At 38.5% G+C, this 19427-nt stretch overlaps 1 protein-coding gene across 1 annotated transcript in view; it reads right to left on the reverse strand.

The window, feature by feature from the left end:
* The window catches only part of ARID2 (AT-rich interaction domain 2), a 99420-nt gene extending 83903 nt beyond the window's left edge, over positions 1 to 15517 (reverse strand). The window contains exons 1-3 of the mRNA XM_063309383.1: positions 14918 to 15517; positions 14652 to 14745; positions 13512 to 13609 (exon numbers count right to left, since the gene is read on the reverse strand). Of these exons, the coding sequence (XP_063165453.1) occupies positions 13512 to 13609; positions 14652 to 14745; positions 14918 to 15009 (284 nt within the window). The 5' untranslated portion in view covers positions 15010 to 15517. The remainder of the gene's footprint in view (positions 1 to 13511; positions 13610 to 14651; positions 14746 to 14917) is intronic.
* Positions 15518 to 19427: the final 3910 nt, after the last annotated feature.

Genomic DNA, 19427 nt, shown 5'->3' on the forward strand with positions numbered 1-19427 from the left:
CTAAATGCCATGTTCCATGGCTGGAATTAGAACAAAGAAGGTCCTTGGGAGCTGTACGGGAGCTCTGAAAGCAGGGACATCTTTTAGGGGCCTTCTTTTGCAGATCTATAACCTGAACATGATCAGGATAAAATAAATTATCCCCAAGTCAGGCCTAGGTCATTTAAGACAGGGGTTCTCAAACTATGGATTATCATTCCTTGGTGGAACACAAGCAATTCTGATGGGTTTTTTTTTATTTTCACACGCACTTGTTGCGGTAGAGTGGGAACATGATCTCAGAGGGCTCCAACTATGCTTGATATTATTGTATCATTCTACCTACAACAGCCAGCACTTGCTTAAAGCTCTCAGTCACAACTGTTCTTTCCTAAGCTGGAGGCTTTTGTGAAGTCAGGGATCACAAGCATATAGAGAGACAAGGACCAGCTTCCCTTCCTCTTTCTGGGTCCAACTTCCCCAGAGGGCTAGGGATAATTCCTTCCTGAGGAAGGAATCTGACAACTGAATCAGGTTGCCCAGCATTGAGGCTGGGGGTTCAGCTTGTGTGCACAGTCATTAGACTGGAAAAGATCTGGCTGGTGGAGAAGGAGAGGGGGACGGAAAAAGAGAGGAGGCAATGTTTATCATTGTTAAGGTGTCTACTCTTTTTGTTTTCAGAAGCAATGACAACAGCATCCCCACTCCTCACACAGGGAAAGGCAATGTCATGATGGGGCAACCAAGGCTAGAGCATTGCCCCAGTGCTTGTTGGCAATGGCATGTTCCCATGCCCTGTAGACATGATTTGCCTGGGCTATTGCTCTCGTTAGATTTGCCTTCATCTTCTCCTTGACAAAGGGGAGCCACAAGGAAAAGCAAAGAACAATGCTTTTGGTTTTCTCCCCTTCATACACTTCATTCTTTGGCTTCAGGGGAACAAAAGCAGTGTGAAAGAATCCACTTATTGCCCCCCCACAAAAAAAAACCACCAACAAACCAGTGGGGAAACCTACATTACCACCTCAAGAAGCCTTCTCATAGCCGCGGCCCATGGAAGGGATAAGTAAGGGTCTTAGTAAAAGGAATCCTGACATAATTTTCTGCAGGAGGACACAGGCAGGTGGGCAGTTTGTTTTTGCATGCTGAGAGATCTGATGAACCTTTTTTGAGTCACCTTTGGAACTAAATAGGTAGAAGAAAAGAGTGCAACACTCCTGGCTGGAGTTTCTGTACAAGGACTGAGAAAGAGGGGAGAAATCTTGCACTCAATCTACTTTTGGCTTCAATAGCAAAACACTTGGAAATTTGAACAGAGGCAAGTGTGTATGTATAGAATAAATATAACTTCCATGGAAACCAAAGCTTCCCTTTGAAAGAGAGACTGTCTTCAGCAGACACCCTGCAGTTGTCCTTCTAATAGTGTTGAACTACCACACACAGCATCACTCACCCTTGACCAATTGTTGGAGGCCTCTGGAAGTTGAAATTCAGCAACATCTGGACCCAAGCACAGTAATTTTGAGCACATGCCTGTGGGGGCACTGCAACTGCCGTAACTTTGAGGACTAGTCGTAACTACCATTTGTTCAGCACCATCGTAACTTCAAACGGTTGCTGAACGAATGGTCATTAAGCAAGGACTACCTGTATTACAGGGTAGTACAGGGTATATGAAATCAAATATTGAGTAAAAGGGAAAGAAGTAAATTAAAGGGGCAAAGAAAATAAAGATAATGGTAATAACCATAACAAGTATGTCATCTAGAACTTATCAGCTCTATTTGTGAGATCAAGCTTCACTAGTTACTAGCAGTAATTGCAACTACAGAACTGTGTAAGAGAGCAAATGACCAAAATTGTCATTATACATCATTGGTACAGGAGTATCTATTAAAAATTATTACTCATAGCATCAATGGCATTTATTTCTTTATGGTGTTGGCTTTATAGCCAAATCAGCATTGAAAGAATGGGTTCTACTACCATATTTTCTTTGATCACTTAGCAATTCCAGACAAGAACTCCAGATTTAATTACAGTTGACACACTGTTGTATTATCACTACTGTTAGCCACCATTGTTATTCAATGAATTTACTGCAAACATTGTTTCCGCAAAGAAGTTTTAACAGCCTGAAATAGTACTTTGCAAATAGCAGACACCAAGGTTTAATGGGGTATCTTCAGTTAGACTATGGATTCTCAAATACAACTGCTGAAAATGACTGCTGCAGCCACTGAAGCAGAAATGGTAACAGGTAAGAAGAAAAGAGATGAGGCAAAGAGGCAGAAAGTAGGGAAGAAACAGGGCAGAGAATGTAATAACATCAGCAAGAAGGAACAATTAATGGATACCAAATATTGCTGCAATTACTACTATTGTTACTACCACTACCTATACACATTCCCTACTAGGAATGTCAGATCAGGAGGCATGTACAGATAATCAGAATAGTGCTCATTTTAAACAGGAATTGACTTGTATGAAGAAAGGGTAAGAATCTGTAATCAGAGAATTGCTGATGGATTTTATCTTGTACATATTTTGTGATAACACCTGCAATCACAAGTAAACACCAGCTTCTATTTCTTAGTTTTACAAATTTCCACATTGGCTTCTAAAGTCTATCCACTGGGCAAACATGAAGCTGCCTTTTCTGTGTAAAAGCAGAACCATGTCTACTCAAGAGAGATGCTTCAGAAACCAATGAGGAGATGTGCATGTATTCCTAGGTACTAATGTTAGAGTGTATTAAGATCCACAATGATTTACTGTTTTCCTTTACTGTATGATGAACCTCTGAACTTATACTGTAATTAGTTAAGTTGGCATCTACATCAAAACAGATTTACTGTAGGATCAGGATTCAACTCTGTACGTTTAAAGTTCCTTTGAAAAGATATTTCTTAGTTCCTAATTCTCCAAATACAGTGAAGAATGTTATAGTAACTGTTTCAGTTTAGTTATATCCACCTCATACATAGTACGCCAACAGTAAAAACAGTGTACTTTATAATAGCACAGTAATACTAGAAAAAAGCTAATTTCATCTATAATAGACATTTATATCTTATTTTCCAAATAATTTAAAAAAGTATAATTATTGCCATATACAAAGTTTTAAAAACTGCCTCTAAACTAAAGCAAATTATTTCCTTTCACTATACATGCCTCATATACAAGCCTAAAACTGTTCACTTACTTTTATTACAATGAAATTTCTGTGTCTCATAAAGACAGCTCTGGCTTTAAAACATTTTCCCTTATACAAGGAATAGGCAGGGGAAAAAATCAACATAAGAGAAAACTCCTATGCAATGTCTGGCATCCCTACTTTGTCAAACTAGAATTGCTAACTCTAGCTGAAACCATCTGGGAAATTTGTCCTTGCTCAATAAAATGTGCACATGTCAAACCTGTGTGTGCACATCTTTGTGTGTGTATTATGTGTATATCTACATCTACATCAAAAACCTTACTTCCAAAAAGTGTAGGACTAAATAAATAAATACCAATTAAAATTAATTGCCTGAAAAATCAATCAATCCTTTATTTCAGTTATAGACCAGCATAGACTTGAAAAAATAACACACTGTTAGTCCCTATTTCTATATACCAACCATTTCTTAATACACTGAAACACTCATGTATACACATACTGTATACTCCTCCCCCTCATTTTAGGGGCAGTAGCCAAAAATAAGAATATAGCAGAATGAAGCTATTAGCTTAAAGGAAAAGGATAGCTGTACTGGGAAGAAAAGAGAAAGGGAGAAAGAGGGAGAACCAGACTGGATGGAGATAAGGTGAGGAGAAGTAAGAACTGCATGGGTGGGGCATAAAAAAGAAAAGCCCCCTTTTCTAAAAGGATTAAGTTCGAAGAGAAGAAAGAGAAAACAAATGCATCCCCTCCCAGCCAAATTGGATCTTCAGACTAATCTTCAAAGACATCTATATTTTTCAGAAGCAGGTTTACAGTCATTGCACCTCCTCTGTATTTCTTTACTTTCAATAATTTCTTCTATTCTTGTAAGAGGACCCACTAAATTCATAGCTAATTATTTGGGGGAAAAATCCAGTATGATCCCAGTTCTCCTGCATAGCATAGGATTAGACTCAGGGCATGGAGGACAATGAGTTATGTTATTTACAAAACTAATGGGTAGTCTGTGTCCTAAATGTAGTGCTCAGTAACCTCCTGTATGTCACAACTAAACCTGTGCAAAGCACTACTCCCTGCAGTCTTAACTGTCCCTGTGCAGACCACTATTCCCTGCAGGGTACAAGTCAGCTCTTCAATGAGCTGCAGGGAGCACTGTAGAAGAGGGTACTTTCTCTAATATCTTCACCTTAGCATGAAGGACTGAACATAAATTCATCTATACTAGAGAAACCAATGCTCAGAAAAATGTAGTTCCATCTGCCCATCTTTTAGTTATTTCAGGGAATATATAAAGGGATTAAAGGTAAAAATTCGTGAATATGGAATACTTTTTCAATTAATCTATTAAAAATATTACTCTGTTGCAATGACTTATAGCACATCTGGCACTTATAGCACGCTGAACAACCCACCAATCAGTGAGCTACAGAGGAAACACTATTCAGAAACTTGTCTACTCTAGAAGAATGGGGGGTGGTGAAAAGAGCTCTGTGTATGCCTGTGTGTGTATATTTTCCATCAACTGCCATCATACAATCCAAACCCCATGCTCCACCCCAAAGATTTCTGCATTTTACAACAAAGCAGTCACTAGCATTCTTTATTTAGTACTTGAAGATAAAGAAACTCTACATACAATTATTTTGGAGCGAAGCAGGAGTGATCATTTTCACCTTCATCCTGCAGTTTACTGAATCTTTAAGGGATCTGTAGCACTCAGGTTTTCCCTAAGCATTTTAAAAGCAGGGTGTAGAACTATCAAGTTCTGTTCCTGTAATCTTTTTCAAAACTGTTATAGTTACCACACTGCAAAATCTGGGGTGTCAAATTGACACAATAAAGGGAGCATATACAACATATAGTCCTGCAAAAGGATGACTCAAAGAGAACACAGGAAATTCCTATACAGATGCAACAAGGTAACCAGAAAACAGTTATTAGTTTGAAAGAAGGATCAGGATCTCTAGCCCAATGAAACACCTGCTGGTACAATACCTGCCAAACCATATCATTCAAAGAACCAGGCAGTATGTTATCTACCAACCCTTTTCTCTCATGCCAGTATAACTTTATCAAGTAACAGTCTGAAAGAAAAGAAAAGACATAACTATATGACTCTCATACACATAAGCTCCCTTTAAATATTTTTTCATAATGTTATAAAATATCCATAGAAAAATATTTGGAATTCATTTTAACAACATAACTCTGCAACATTAAGCACTTAACCTACAGCACAATCCAAAGGAACTATATTAACTGCTGCTATGGGTAATCATATCACTAAGGCGACAAGTATAGTTATGGATGGTTATTGGCATTTGGCTTTTGACTACTTATTTCAGATGCACAATTTATAAAACTACCATATCTGCCAGGCAGTTCAAAGCAATATATTCAAATTATGACAATCAGCTGGGGAGCTTCTTATGAGTAATGAGTATCCTGTCTTCTGAATACAAGTTTACAAAAAACTGAAACCCACTCCCTCATACTTATAATGCAGTTGCTGAAATAAAAGTGTTACAGTTAGATGCTTTCTCATGTTCACAAACACAAAAGAAGCAACAAAATTAAAATATTTTGCATAAAGAAATGTAAATAAACAAAATATTTGCTTTGATAGTTTCATCAAATTCTGCTACAAAATTGAAAATAGGTTTCATATTATTTTTACATGCAAATGCAGCATCCTGATTTGGATATTCTGCTGACAGCTTAGGCAGTCATAGGTACTTGCCATTCAAAGTAGTTTAATTAAAATATTAACATTCAGAATCACATTATTCTATAATTCTTTACTTGTAAAAGACCCACTGTTTAAAATGTATTACTGGCTAAGAAGTAACAAGACCACAAGTGTTTGTATATCAACACTTTGTATTTGTATTTGAATCTTACGTTCAAATTATACTCGCTGCAGATATACCACTGCCAGGGTCTCAATAAAGATATAACTTCAGGGATACATCAGCAAATTAATCAAAGCTGGCCCAACTCTATCTTTGAAGAGATCAGACCTGTGTAACATACCAGAGAAAAAGCAGCCTAATTTTGAAGTCCCTTGAAGCTCTATTGGTAAAAAGTTCTCCCAACAAAAGAGATGTTCTGAGTGGAAACATCTCCACTAAATCCAATGGAGAGATTTGCATGTGTGCATCACTGTAACAGAATACAGGATAACAAAAGACTCTGGGCTTAATCATAGCACATTCTCACTAGTATGTAAGCTCCAGTCTGAGCACACCCATAACCTGATATGGCATGCAGCAAGAGGCTGCATCTTTCAAGCATGTTTAGAAACAGGGAGAGATAGGAATCAAGAAGCAAAAATACTCTGCACAAGTTGTACAAATATATTACTCTGCACAAGTTGTACAATTATATATATATATAGGACATACCTATTGCTAACACTTCTCTGCTCATACCTGTACTTCATTATAACTCTATTCTCAGACAGGAGACTAAATTTCATTTCTTCAACTAAGAGCGCAAGCAAAAAGACCCCACACAAGAAAGTAAGCAAGTAAAAAGGTAGAATGACCAAATGAAATACGGCTGCTACGTTTTCCCATATTTTTTCTGTACCTGCTTGCTCCCAGCAATATACGAAAACTCTTTTAGATAATTGTATTAGCTAACAGTTCATAAGTGTATCCCCACTTAGATGACACAAGATGCATGCCATGCAAAAAAGTGGAACTTAATGCCTCCATTCCTAGCTAAATACTTACCATTAGTTTCCTTTTGCAGGATTACAGCACAGCTATGTGAAATTAAACACAATTTAGCTGCAACTCTCAAAAGGGAGAAGAGGAGTCTTTCAGTCATTATGCTGTTTTTAGCATAAAGAGGCCAAAGTAAAGACATTGGAAAAGCTTCACTGGTAGTCCTCAAGCCCTCATTCTCAAGTACTTACTGAGAATCTAAGGCCAGAGACCTATGTGCAGGAGCTGATATAATTCATTCTTGTTCTTACAACTTCAGTATTAGTCTCACGGCACCATAAATGCAAAGAAAAGTATGGTACTAATTTGTTATTGTCTTTCTGTGAGGTTTTTTTTGGCTCTCCATAAGCAAACCTTCAACAGATGCAGAGATAATGGTACTCTTCCTCCCCCATCAGGTCATGAAGAAAAGTGAGATTGTACAACAAGACTAGCAATAGTAATCAATACAATTTTAACTGTTCCTCTGTGTGACTACCAGTCTTTATGTTCTAGCTGGGCTTTGCTAGTGTGTCACAGATGATTATGTAATAGGTAATGCCTTATCCAGCAAAGTGAAGGAACAGTGAGGTAAATGAACAAACTACTCTGCAAAAGCTCAGGAGAGCTGTTGATGTAAGATATTCTGGAAACATTAGTTATGGCTCCATAACCTACTGAACCAACAAACTTAACTTTGTTAAATATCTTCCATGGGAATCTAGCTCAGTAACTGTGGATGTACAATTATATATAAACATCCCAATAATTATGGGCAATAGGACACCAATTAATTTCATCCCTAGGAGAAATGTATCTCAGAATTTCCACATTTCTTCTAACTTTCAAATTGAAATACACTGTATTTGCAAGCCAACAGCAATGTAATAAATATTTAGATCCATGTGTAAGTATCATTTTATATGTTGTCTGTTGTCTACGTAACTATCATTTAATTCCACAGGTATACTACAGATGCTTCTGATAATATATTAATCATCTGAATCAATAGTGAGGAATTAGTAGGATTCCTAAATCATCTACTGTCACACACCAGTCAACTTTGGTTTCATCTATTCTACATAATACTTCCTAGTTGGACTACATAAAAGCGCAATTAACAATTATCTTCACATCACCAGTTATTATCCACAATACATCATCTACACCCAAGTAATGAACTATAACTATCTATTCAGATCTGAATAATAATCTTGACAAATACTTGTACACAAGCATTTTTGATATTTAATCATCCAAGTAAACAAAACTCAACAGGCCAGAATCATAATATAGGAACAACCTCTGCCTAACAAACCACATAAACACAATAAAATTGCACTTTTTAACCTGTAAAATCCAAGTAAAATGTACTGCAACATATCTACAAATTCATCCTTTAGGGAGTAGCATCCTTTAGCAAAATTGGTAGATGAAACCAGGATCAACTAGAAATACTTACTCATCTTAAAACTATTCCTCACTGGCAACCAAAGTGCTTGCAGGACACCAACATTGCGGCAACAAATCAAAGAATCTGTAAGACCTTTCTCTTAGCAATGAGCAGACTGTTATTTAACTTACAATTCAGTTTAAAACAATGGCCACACTTCCAGATATACTAGAAACCGTAGTCCAATGTATCTAATTAAAGGAGCCTAATCTATACCATCCACTGTGCCTATGCAGGCAAATGTCACACAGAAAATACATAGAATATTTTTCAAGCATATCTAGGTATAAATGTGTCTGATCAAACACCTAAAGAATTTTGTGGAACTTTACAAAGTAACAAATTGACTACCACAAGCTTCATGAGGCACAGTTCTTCATTAAACCAATTCCTGTTTGAGTATCATTCACACAAACACACATATATATGAAATAAACTAACCAGGAATACCAACAAAAATAATGGCCAATACTTTAATCTGCTATCTACCAAAGATCTCAGTATGCCTATTCTAAGTAATTTGGTGGACAGATTAACTAAAGGTATTGGAAAAAACTAATATGATCTAATTGCTTGAAGACCAACACACCTGTGTCTCACTAAATACTATGAGATCCTTGCTTATACATTCTGATATAAAACATTAGGATTTGTTATTTAAGATGAATGTTGTATTAAATAATTCCCTATTAAAATTTTAAAATTACCCATATTGTTTGTGTATTGTTTATTGTTTTTAAATCCAATTTTAATATCTGACAACAAGGACTGCAGTATACAAAATTTTGTATTCTTAAACACTGGACTTTTTATCACCTTCAGAGCCAATATTATACAGTCTTCAACATCACAGAACCTTATTCTGAGTAATAAGTGTTTTGATCTACCTTTTAATCAAAGTATCTGATATCCTAAGGCAATCAAAAGTTTCCTTTTTCTCAAAATTTCTAAAACTTGATCAGACTGTGCCTTCTTACGTCAGGCGTACTATTTTTTTTCAATATTTTGTATGTTGTCTGTCACTTGAGCCAGAAAAGACCCTTGGTCCCACTAGCATCTCTAAACATGTATCTACACACATGCTATTTAAAAAAAAAATTAAAAATATTTCTATACTGCCCAGTTAACCAGACTCTTGGTGTTTAGAAACATAAAAACAACCAAAACAATAAGATATCCCCTGCCAAAACATATAAAAGGAATGAAGGCAGCCCAGTCACCTGAGCTGAAAAGCCTGCTTGAAAAAAAAATTGTTTTCGTAGCTCTGTAAAATGTCAGCCATGATGGGGCTAGGTACATCTCTGGGATAATGTGTTCCAAAGCAGAGGGGCTACCACAGAGAAGATCTGACTTTTGGTCTGTGACCCCCTTACATCCTAAGGGGAGAGACCTTAAGTATTATTATGAATTAATTAACCTTGATTATGTTAATCTCAATTTGTGTTTTAGAGCCAGCTGTAAAAATTCCTCAGACTCAGTGCTCGCACAAATGAATAGTCATTCTCCAGAACTAAGACTGTCATTCCTTCATTTATCAGAGCATAATATATAGATTGCCAAACCCATTCACACTTTTAAAAATGCTCATGGAATTGTCTTCTGCTGTTGTTTGGAATGGGAAAGACAAGTCAAGTATGTATGTTCTAAAAGAGATTAAAGATACTGGCCACTTCATCATTACTTATTTGCTCACTCTGTAGGAAAGAGCATCCCTCAGCTCACTGATAAACAGGAAACTCAGCACTACATAGTCCTCTCCTGAATGATCTCAGTTCCATAGCATGTCTTAAGCCAGTAAAAACAGCAGACTATCTTTCTGAGACAATCCTGTTATTTTTTACCCTTAAGATATGGCACATGTTGAAAATTCTACTACAAAAATTAAAGGGAAACTGTAGCCATCAAAAATAATGGCTCATTAGTAACAAGTCAACATCTATGAAACTCTATTTTAAATACACCAACCTATTTAAGGTAATTAAATTTGGTCCAACACTTCAAATCTAGTATTCTCTTATTGTACCATACTGGCTGGTCCTAATCTAACATAAATATTAATTTTATATACTTTTTAAATACATATTTAAAGGTACTCAAGACTTGGATATATAGAATACATAATTCTTTCATAAAATATTTGATCAGTGGTTGATGGATATTGGAAATGAAATAAATATTCCAAGCTTTACTAGTTCCATTCTGGTATTTTCACTTCTCGTAGCCTATGCTTCTGTGGGGAAGCTTATAATTCCAAACATCTGTAATGTCAGAGTCATATCATCACAGAGTACTTTAAAAACATCAATAGCCATTGCTACTATCTACTTATAGAGAACCATCAAAAGGAAGATTAAGTCCACTTACAAAAAAGACTTTTGTTATGCCGCTCATTTACTACACTACTTACTAGATAACAGTACAACAAACAAAAATGTGATGTGAAGATATATACCAATGAGACCAGGATTTTATGAAGATATTGCCTCATGGTCTATTCCTTTTATTTATCATAAATAGCAGTCATCACTATATAATTTGGTATAGTTCCTCTGTGGCTTGTAGATGTTAAGCATATTTCTCTGTGACACTTAGTACTAGCAAAACCAGCTATCTGGAAAGACAGACAGTGGGATATAGTAGTTAAAGTGCTGGACTAGGACAAGGAAGTCCCTGCCTGCTCTAAAGCATGGAAGCACACCAGGTGACTTTCAGGAAAACCATTTTCTCTCAACCCAATATATTTCACAGAGTTGCTGTTGTCAGTATAAAACGAGAAGATCCCCATTTAAGTTGCCTTGACTCACTGAAGAAAGAGAGGATATAAGTTTAAAAATAAATAAATAAAATCATTTAAATATGTTCAGCTTAAGAATAAGGGTGCCTTTCTGAGTAAAGCTTTTCAACCTCTCAAGAATTCTTTAATAAAAGCGCAACTTTCCACATGAAAATTAGTGTTTAGAAGCCATTGTATGTCCATATAATTGAACAATAATTACAGATTTACGTAACACAGGCAAACCTCTAACCAATAAAATAAACTAACCAGGAATACCAACAAAAATAATGGCCAATACTTTAATCTGCTATCTACCAAAGATCTCAATATGCCTAAGTAATTTGGTGGACAGATTAACTAAAGGTATTGGAAAAAACAACTAATATGATCTAATTGCTTGAAGACCAACACACCTGTGTCTCACTAAATACAATGAGATCCTTGCTTATACATTCTGATATAAAACATTAGGATTTGTTATTTTAAGATGAATGTTGTATTAAAGAATTCCCTATTAAAATTATAATATACACATGATCTGGCACTGGGGTTGGAAAAGCTTTAGAATCTAGGTTGATCACACTATGATACAGAATCAAAAATAGTAACTTTATGTGACTAGAATTATTCAAATGCATGAAAACAAAATATTGTTCAAGTTCTTCTTCAAAAGGTTTAAAAACATTGTTAAAATTTATGGAATAAATTCACAAACAGCATTTCTTCTTCTTTAAGGCTTTCTCCAGTCAGGAGCTACTAAAGTTTCCCTGTAAATATTTTTTCAAAGAATATTAATACTATTAAAAGCCACTGTTATTTTCTAACATTGATCTGATAGTATGCCTGACTACCACATATGGAAATCCCACAGAATTCAGTAGATATATGTGCTTAGAATAAGGAAGCAAGACTCTGAAATAACACAAAAATATTCAAAATTATTGTTGAAAACATTTAGAATATTACAACATTGATAAATTCTTGGCATATTCATAATACACAAAAACCACTGAGAAAATACTGGGATGAAATATTTTAAGCTAGCTCTATTTAAAAACAGCAGTAAAAACTGGATTTTCAAACAACTTTTCAGAGAGAAGAAAATTAGAAATGATCACCCAGATTAAAAAGAAGACACATAAGCATGGTTATGTCTCAGTGCTACTTCTAGGCAATTGGATATAAGATTCAATTGCAATGGTTTAATTTTGTACTAGATTTGAAACTCAAAAAAGGAAGGCATCTTATATGCAATCCCATTAGTAGTATAAGTCATGTGGCTCAATTTATTAATCAGCATTGACCACTGCTTGATAAAAGATGTTTAAAAATTTATGGATTAAGTTATTTAATCTTGTTATTTAGACCTCCCAGAAATATAAATATACAAAAAGTACCTATGAACACATCTAAGAAGTTCTGCATAAGGATTTCCAGACTTTCTGGTAACTCAATAACCACTTCTACACTATAGCTGTGAACTGCAGCTTTCAACTGGAAGTCAATCTAGGACAACCAATAATAATTGTACCCATGAAATTGCATTTTCTCAATCAGAATGCTAATTTTTCAACACACTGATTTTAAATTATTAGAAATTATTATGATTAGAATATCATAAAAAACAGCAGCTCCTATCTAAATTGACAGGGAGTGGGGATGGGGGATAACTTCTCATATTTATGTTACAACTCTCCAAACTCTAGACTTTTTGAAAACAATGTCCACAATTCACATAACTGGATTTCTAAACAAAAGCATACTAACGCATCTTCCAGTATGGACTACTGTTATCATTTGTAAATATATTTTCAGTGTTTAAAAAGCAAAAGGAAATCACTATGATGACAATTTATACAATTATTTTAAAAATATGAAGCCTCTGAAGGATACATAGGAAGCCAATGGATTAGGATTGCAACTGATTATTTAAAAATCATTTCAGAAATCACTTGAAGAATGTTTTAAAAAACAGACCAAATTCTGTATTTTTATGCAACTAAACACTTGAGCAGCAATAACTATGAATGCATATGTCCAGTCTTTAAAATATGTAATATGTCACACTTTGCCTCCAAAGAGGTAAGGATGCCATTTCCTTATTATGAAATTAAAACAAACTTTTTGAAACTACTTTATATTTTTTTTAGAAGAGCAAGTCTTACAATACTAAGTTATTAATGAAAAGCCTCTTACAACAACTATTTGTACATCCTGTGCACCTGAAGTTTGATGCTGGTAGAAATACAATAAAAGGCGATTCAAAAACTTCAGTCATAAACAAAAGACTTTCAGATGGCAAGAGAGAGAAAACACAATTTTAATATATTTTAGAAAGTGAAGATATTTGTTTTTTTACCATCCACACAAACTGAAATGTTATTCAATGCTTAAAACCACTGCTTCAAGAGACCTGATGGCACTTACCGCAAGTAATACTGTTTTAAAGCGAAGGCAGCATTAGAACAACTTCTGGGAAAGTTAAATGCTTCCACTATTTCTCCCCACTGATTCTTCTCAGATACCTGTCAAAAACAACACACGGAGATGCACAAATCCACACACAGACACACACAACGTCGTTGATTGCCACCATCAAAAGGGCTGCCATGAAACAAACAAATATGATAAAGATTAAAAAAATTGATAGGATCTGGAATTTCTATTCTTACTGACAGTCACCGGCGATACAATATTGCTCCTCCCCTTGTGTTTTACATTTCTTTTATAGGGGAGTGAGAAGGTGAACGGATTTTATTCTGTGGAGAGGTTTGTTTTTGTCTTCGCTGCCTGGACAATAACCAATCGGGAGTTCCTCTGTTGCCTGCTTTTAAATCCTCCCGCGGTCCGTTAAAACCCAAAGAAGTTGAAAATGAGCCAAGGAAGTCTCGGTGGGGGCCGCCCCCACCGGCTGAGAGTGCAGGAGAACCGTCCCGCTGAGTCTCCCCCCTCCGCAAGCTCCACAGATACAGAGAGGCCTTTCTTTTGAGGCCTACATTTCTGTCCCTAGTCTTGAAGCCTAAAGATGGCTATTTGATTACACATCGTCTTGGCTGCCCCTTTTGTTATTTTTCCCCGGAAGGGGCTCGGAGGGCAGCGCCAGGGCCCCCCCACGGCAGCGAGGATCATTTCCTAGCCCATGCTCCGTGCCGATTATCGATGTTAAACATGCCCGCTAATTTTGAGTTCCACTAAAACTGCACTCAGACTCTGTGCGCGAGGCGCACACACACACACAAGCGGAAGAAACTGCCTCCAAACACAACCTCCTCCACTCGCCTTCTCCCCAGAAAAAGAGGGAACGAGCCAAAAATCGAGGGCAGAGGGAAAGGGGGCACGAGAAACTGCCTTCGGCACCCCCGAATCCCCCGCTTTTCGGCTCTTCACCAACAAGGCCGAGCCACCAACCTACCTTGCCTGCTTCCCTCTTCCACTTCCCCCCTTCCCAAGCCGGCTTGAAAAACGACCGGTCCCGACCCCCCCGCCGACCGCCTTTCCCCCAGGGTCGGAAGAGAGTTTCGAGGGGAGGTTAGTGGGAGGGAAAGCCGAAGGAAAACTTCCACTCACCTTCCCAAATCCGCCTAAAGTGGTGACTCGGGTGTAGAGAGCGTGAAGATCCAGCTCCTTTCCACCCACCACAGGGATCTTCTTAAAAGGAGACCTGGCAAAAGAGAGGGAGAGAGAGAGAGACAAACAACTTGTCAACTCTGCCCCCCTTTTCTCCCCTCGCAGGGGGCCGCCTCGTCCTTCAGGGCAGGGGCTGGAAGTTAAAATCGGTCGGTTTAAACAACCTCCCCCACCACCATCCCCTTCCATCTCCCCATTTTCCTTACCCTCTGCTGTGGTGAAACTGCCGCAGCTCGTCCAGAAAAGCGAGTCCTTTTCTCCGATGGTCTGGTTGGTTTTTACCGGCCGAGTTTGCCATTTTCCCCCCTCGGATTTAAAAGGTTTGGGTTTTGTCTCCTTAAAAAAATCCAATAGAAAAACAACAACAATCCGCGGCTCCTCCTTGCCTTTAAGAGATCCAGGTTCCTGTACTCGGCCAGGGATCAGCCATGGAGAGGGGCTTGTTTAAAAAAAGAAAGAAAGAAAGAAAAGTTTAAAAGGAATAAGAGAAGCCGGAGAGTGGTAATTGCGAGTCCTGTCTCCACACAACGCAAAGGGAGGGAGAGGGGCACCTCTCGGTAATTCTTGCTGCTGCTGCCGCCGCCACCGCCTGCCTGCCTGCCTGCCGCTCTCAGCACCACAAGCCCAACCAAGCCAGCCTGCACATGAGACTCAACATGGTGCTGCTGGATCACACAATGAATTGGGTTAGTGTTGTGGTGTGGTGGGGGTGGGGGTTGGGGAGGCTGGAGTGAGGTACTGACAGTGTATGTGTATTACAGACGCGAATCCATGAAATCTCCCCTCTCCCTCGCTCTCTCACATACACTCGCGCGCGCGCACACATATATACACACTGTACAGCGGCGGCGGCAGCAAGATTCACTTCTCTCTTCAGACAAAAAGATCTGAGGCAGCCGTGCTGCTGCCTGGGCGAGAGCGCAACACAGCGAACCCCAGCGGTCAGACGCGGCACTGCAAAAGGCAGCTCTGAAATGGCAAAAGCCAGGCCTGCCAACAAGCAGTTCCTGGCGGGGAACAATAGGCTTCTCTCGCGGCTAAGGGCTCATCTGCAATGTGCCGCAAAACTTCACACAAAGCCGGGCGGAAAGAGAAAAGGCAGGAGAGGGAGGAAGGGCTACTACCGGTTGTTCCAGGGTTAGGGGCAGAGGAAATGTTCCATTCTTCCCAAACTTTAAACGGAGTACTTTTCAGGTTTACTGAGAGAGAGAAAAGAATAGGAGGAGATGAGGAGGGCTGGGTGTTTTTGTACAAATATATCTGCCGTATTTGCTTAAATAAAAAAGGCCACCTCTAATAGATTTTTAAGGTGAATTTTTAGTGAAGTTATTTATAATGCATATGCTTATCTATTTTCACACACCATCTGAAGTAATTGTAGGAGTGTTCTGACTCCTAAAATTTAGGATGATTCAAAAGGGGATATTAAAAAGTTTAATAAAATATGTGATTTCTTGAGACTCACTAAAATACATTATTAAAAAGAATTACAAATTATTATGTATTTAGAGATTGCCTATATATTAACTCAAGCACATGTGGCAAATAGAGCATAGGGATGAAGCCTACCAATTTAAATCTCATCCCGGTAGTGAATATAAATTCATCTTAAGAAAATCTCTGTTCTGCAGCTCTGCCTATCTGCAGTGAGAGGTGGGAGAGATAATCATGCTACTTTACCAAACAGAGATGTTACAAGGCTCAAATAAAAAGATGAAACACTGAATGTTTGAAATACTGTAGAACACTATAGAATGCAACCTTGATACTATCCCCTAGACAGTGATAAAGTATTTGTTGAGGTAATTCATGCTATAAATGGTACTTAATTATATTGTATATATATGTATATGTGTGGGGAGTGTCCAGTACTTATGCAGATATTGGTAAAAATTATAGTCAAAGCTCAAGGCTTCTTAATCCAAAACATGTTGTGCATCTTGAATGTTGCATACCTAAGCACGTTCTGTATAAGCAGAAGAGAGATTTAGGGGCCATAAAAGATAAGTGCCAGAGGAATTATGGCAGGGAGGGAGTTCAATGCATGTGCTGTATTCTCTTTAGATGTTGCTAAACCACATCTCCTAGCATCCCTTGCTATTGGCCATGTTGGCTTGGTCTCAGCAACTTTTAAAGGGCTTTAGGTTCCCACCTTTGACTTACAGCATCTATACTATACTGTGTGATTATGTGGGAGGGGATTTGTTTTTCAGAATGAATGATAAGTGACTGGTTTACATGACCTTCCTGTTCTTCTTTCCTTTCCAAAATTTTAATCTTATACATAATTGCCTAGGATTAAGTTTCAATAACTTCACTGACTTCAGTGTGACAATACATAGGATTGGTATAATTGATGATTTGAAGAATATGGATAAGAAGAAAGGGGGAAAATGTAATTGCAATAGTGGCTCAAATTAGAATTCTTAACCTGTATGTATGGAATTGAAGGACGTTGTTTGTTCTCTTAGAGCAGTAGACATACATTAAGAGACCTTAGTCATAGAATAAATGTGATTTTCAGATAAACAGTTTGCTAGCTTGAGAATTCAAATTACAGTAATGCATACTTTAAAATTATGACTCTTCCTATTTAAAGTAGGATATAGGCCCATAAAATGATCACATTCTACAAGGCTGCTTGCAAAAATTTTGTTATTTACATTTTAATTTATTTATGGTAATATGGATGAGGATGTATTCAGATTAAACAAAACTAGATGGATATTTGAAACTGGGAACACTTTTTTCTCTCGGGTAGACTGAAAACTCAGCCCTCCATCAGCATGCTATTAATTTGACACCTTGTTAACTGCAATTTGGTTTAAAAACTTACTATAGTTTGTGGCCTCCAGAGAGCTTTGGCAAACCAATATTCCCTCTAAACTTTAGATTACATTACTTCAGGAAATTAAAGTTAGAAATTATGATTTTCAGTTGGACTGCAGTTTCATATTGAAAACGAGAACTAGAGATGTAATAAGATGCTTGGTAAGACCCGCCTTCGACGTGATGTTCATTATTGTAGCGAAATCCCCGTTTGGGATCACATACCAGTTTTTTTTAAAAATGCTTTAAACTCTTGTATAATTTCTACGTGAAACGTTGCAGAAATTTCGCCCACAGAACCTCTGCTTCCAGCGACAGTATCCAGGCGGAGGGATCTCCGCTTTTTAACTTAATACCTGTAGAAATACTCAACATCACCCTCGTACTGTAGGTGCCCGGTGCCCGATAAAAACGCAAGCTTGATCGTTCCGGGAGAGTCGTCAACAGTCCTCGAATGACTCAAAAACTAGGGGTCTCCCTCCCACCAGTACTTGGCAGAGGTGAGTGAGTCAGTTTCAGCTTATGTGTACTCTAGCGGCGGGAGCAACCAAGGCAAGGATAGGCAAATTGCGTAGCACGAGTAGAAGGGTTTCCATGGCTGAGCGCGGCAATTGCGCAAGTCCCTTACGTAAGTGTCAGCTGGGGATTCCCTGGAGGGGGTCATTTTATTCAACCATTCCAAGGACCCCAGCAGCCGTTCCAGCGCACCTGCCTCACCGCTGCCCGCGTCCTCGGGCCGAGGAAGCTGCAGCGGCGGACCCCATGCCAAGGACCGCTTGAGGCGGCTCTTCACAAAATGGCGGCGCCCACGGGAAGAGAGCCCCATTTTGTGCCCGTAGTGCTGTCAGCGGAGACGGGCTCTGCTTAAGGGGGCAGGGGAGCAGAAGGCGGTGGCCAGTTCATGGAGGGAGGGATGAGAGACGCTTCGCAGCGCTCTCGCCCGGCCCTCCAACGAGGCTTTACGTAAAAGCCCGAGAGCCGAGGCAGGCGGAGCTAGCAAGCAAGAGCCACCCGGAGGATTGCGAGCAATCAGTTGTGCTCCCGCCAGTCTTCGATAGGACTTATTCTCGCTTGGGAGTCGTCTGGGTTGGCGGCTCCTTTGCGCTTTTGTTTTCTTTTCTCCCTTTGGATGCGTGCCTGTTTTCTTTGCCGTGCGGATTTTTCTTAACCCGGCAGAAACTCGCCAGCCTCGCGATCGGTGGCTTCCTCCCCTTCCGCCGCGACGTAGGTCTTTACCCGGTTGGGGGAATTGGATGCCGGTCACAACAGTGGGATGAAATAAGCGCCTATCTTGTGCTATTTTCTGGCTTGTTTTCTTCCACGCCTCGGGTTATTTCAGCTTCTTTTTAACTAGCTCAGCCTGTGTAACTTTTTCTCCTAGTTCTCTTCCTTTCCGAAGCTGCGTCTTTCTTTTCGGAAGGATGGATGAGTGGCTTTAGATTGTATCGTTAATCATGATGTCACGCTTGGGAACGAATCTCTGTTTTTTTGGGGTTTACTGCTCCTTTCTGAATATGTCGCTTTGTTAGACTGATGCTCTCCAAGTTGCACTGCTGGCAGGCTTGTAAGATGTAACTGCGCCTGTGTAAGATTCTCATTTCTCTTTGTCAGTAGCATTTTTAAAGGTTTGTTTTTTTAAAAAAAAAAAGCAGCGTAATACCCAGGAGAGCTTTGCTTATTGTAATGTTAATCATAAGTATCTCCCCAGCTTAAGGAAATAATTTTGTTAAGGGTAAAAAAAATGGGAAGCTGCTATATTGTTGTGCAGCAGATGCTGTCAGAATGGTATGAAATCCATTTAATATCTTTATTCCATAAAGGTATTAAAATGAAAGGTTATGAGGTGCATTGGATTGTATGAAGGGATGTAAATTTTACTTGATTTGG

This window comes from Candoia aspera, chromosome 7 (assembly GCF_035149785.1).
Source record: "Candoia aspera isolate rCanAsp1 chromosome 7, rCanAsp1.hap2, whole genome shotgun sequence".
Lineage (NCBI taxonomy): Eukaryota > Metazoa > Chordata > Lepidosauria > Squamata > Boidae > Candoia > Candoia aspera.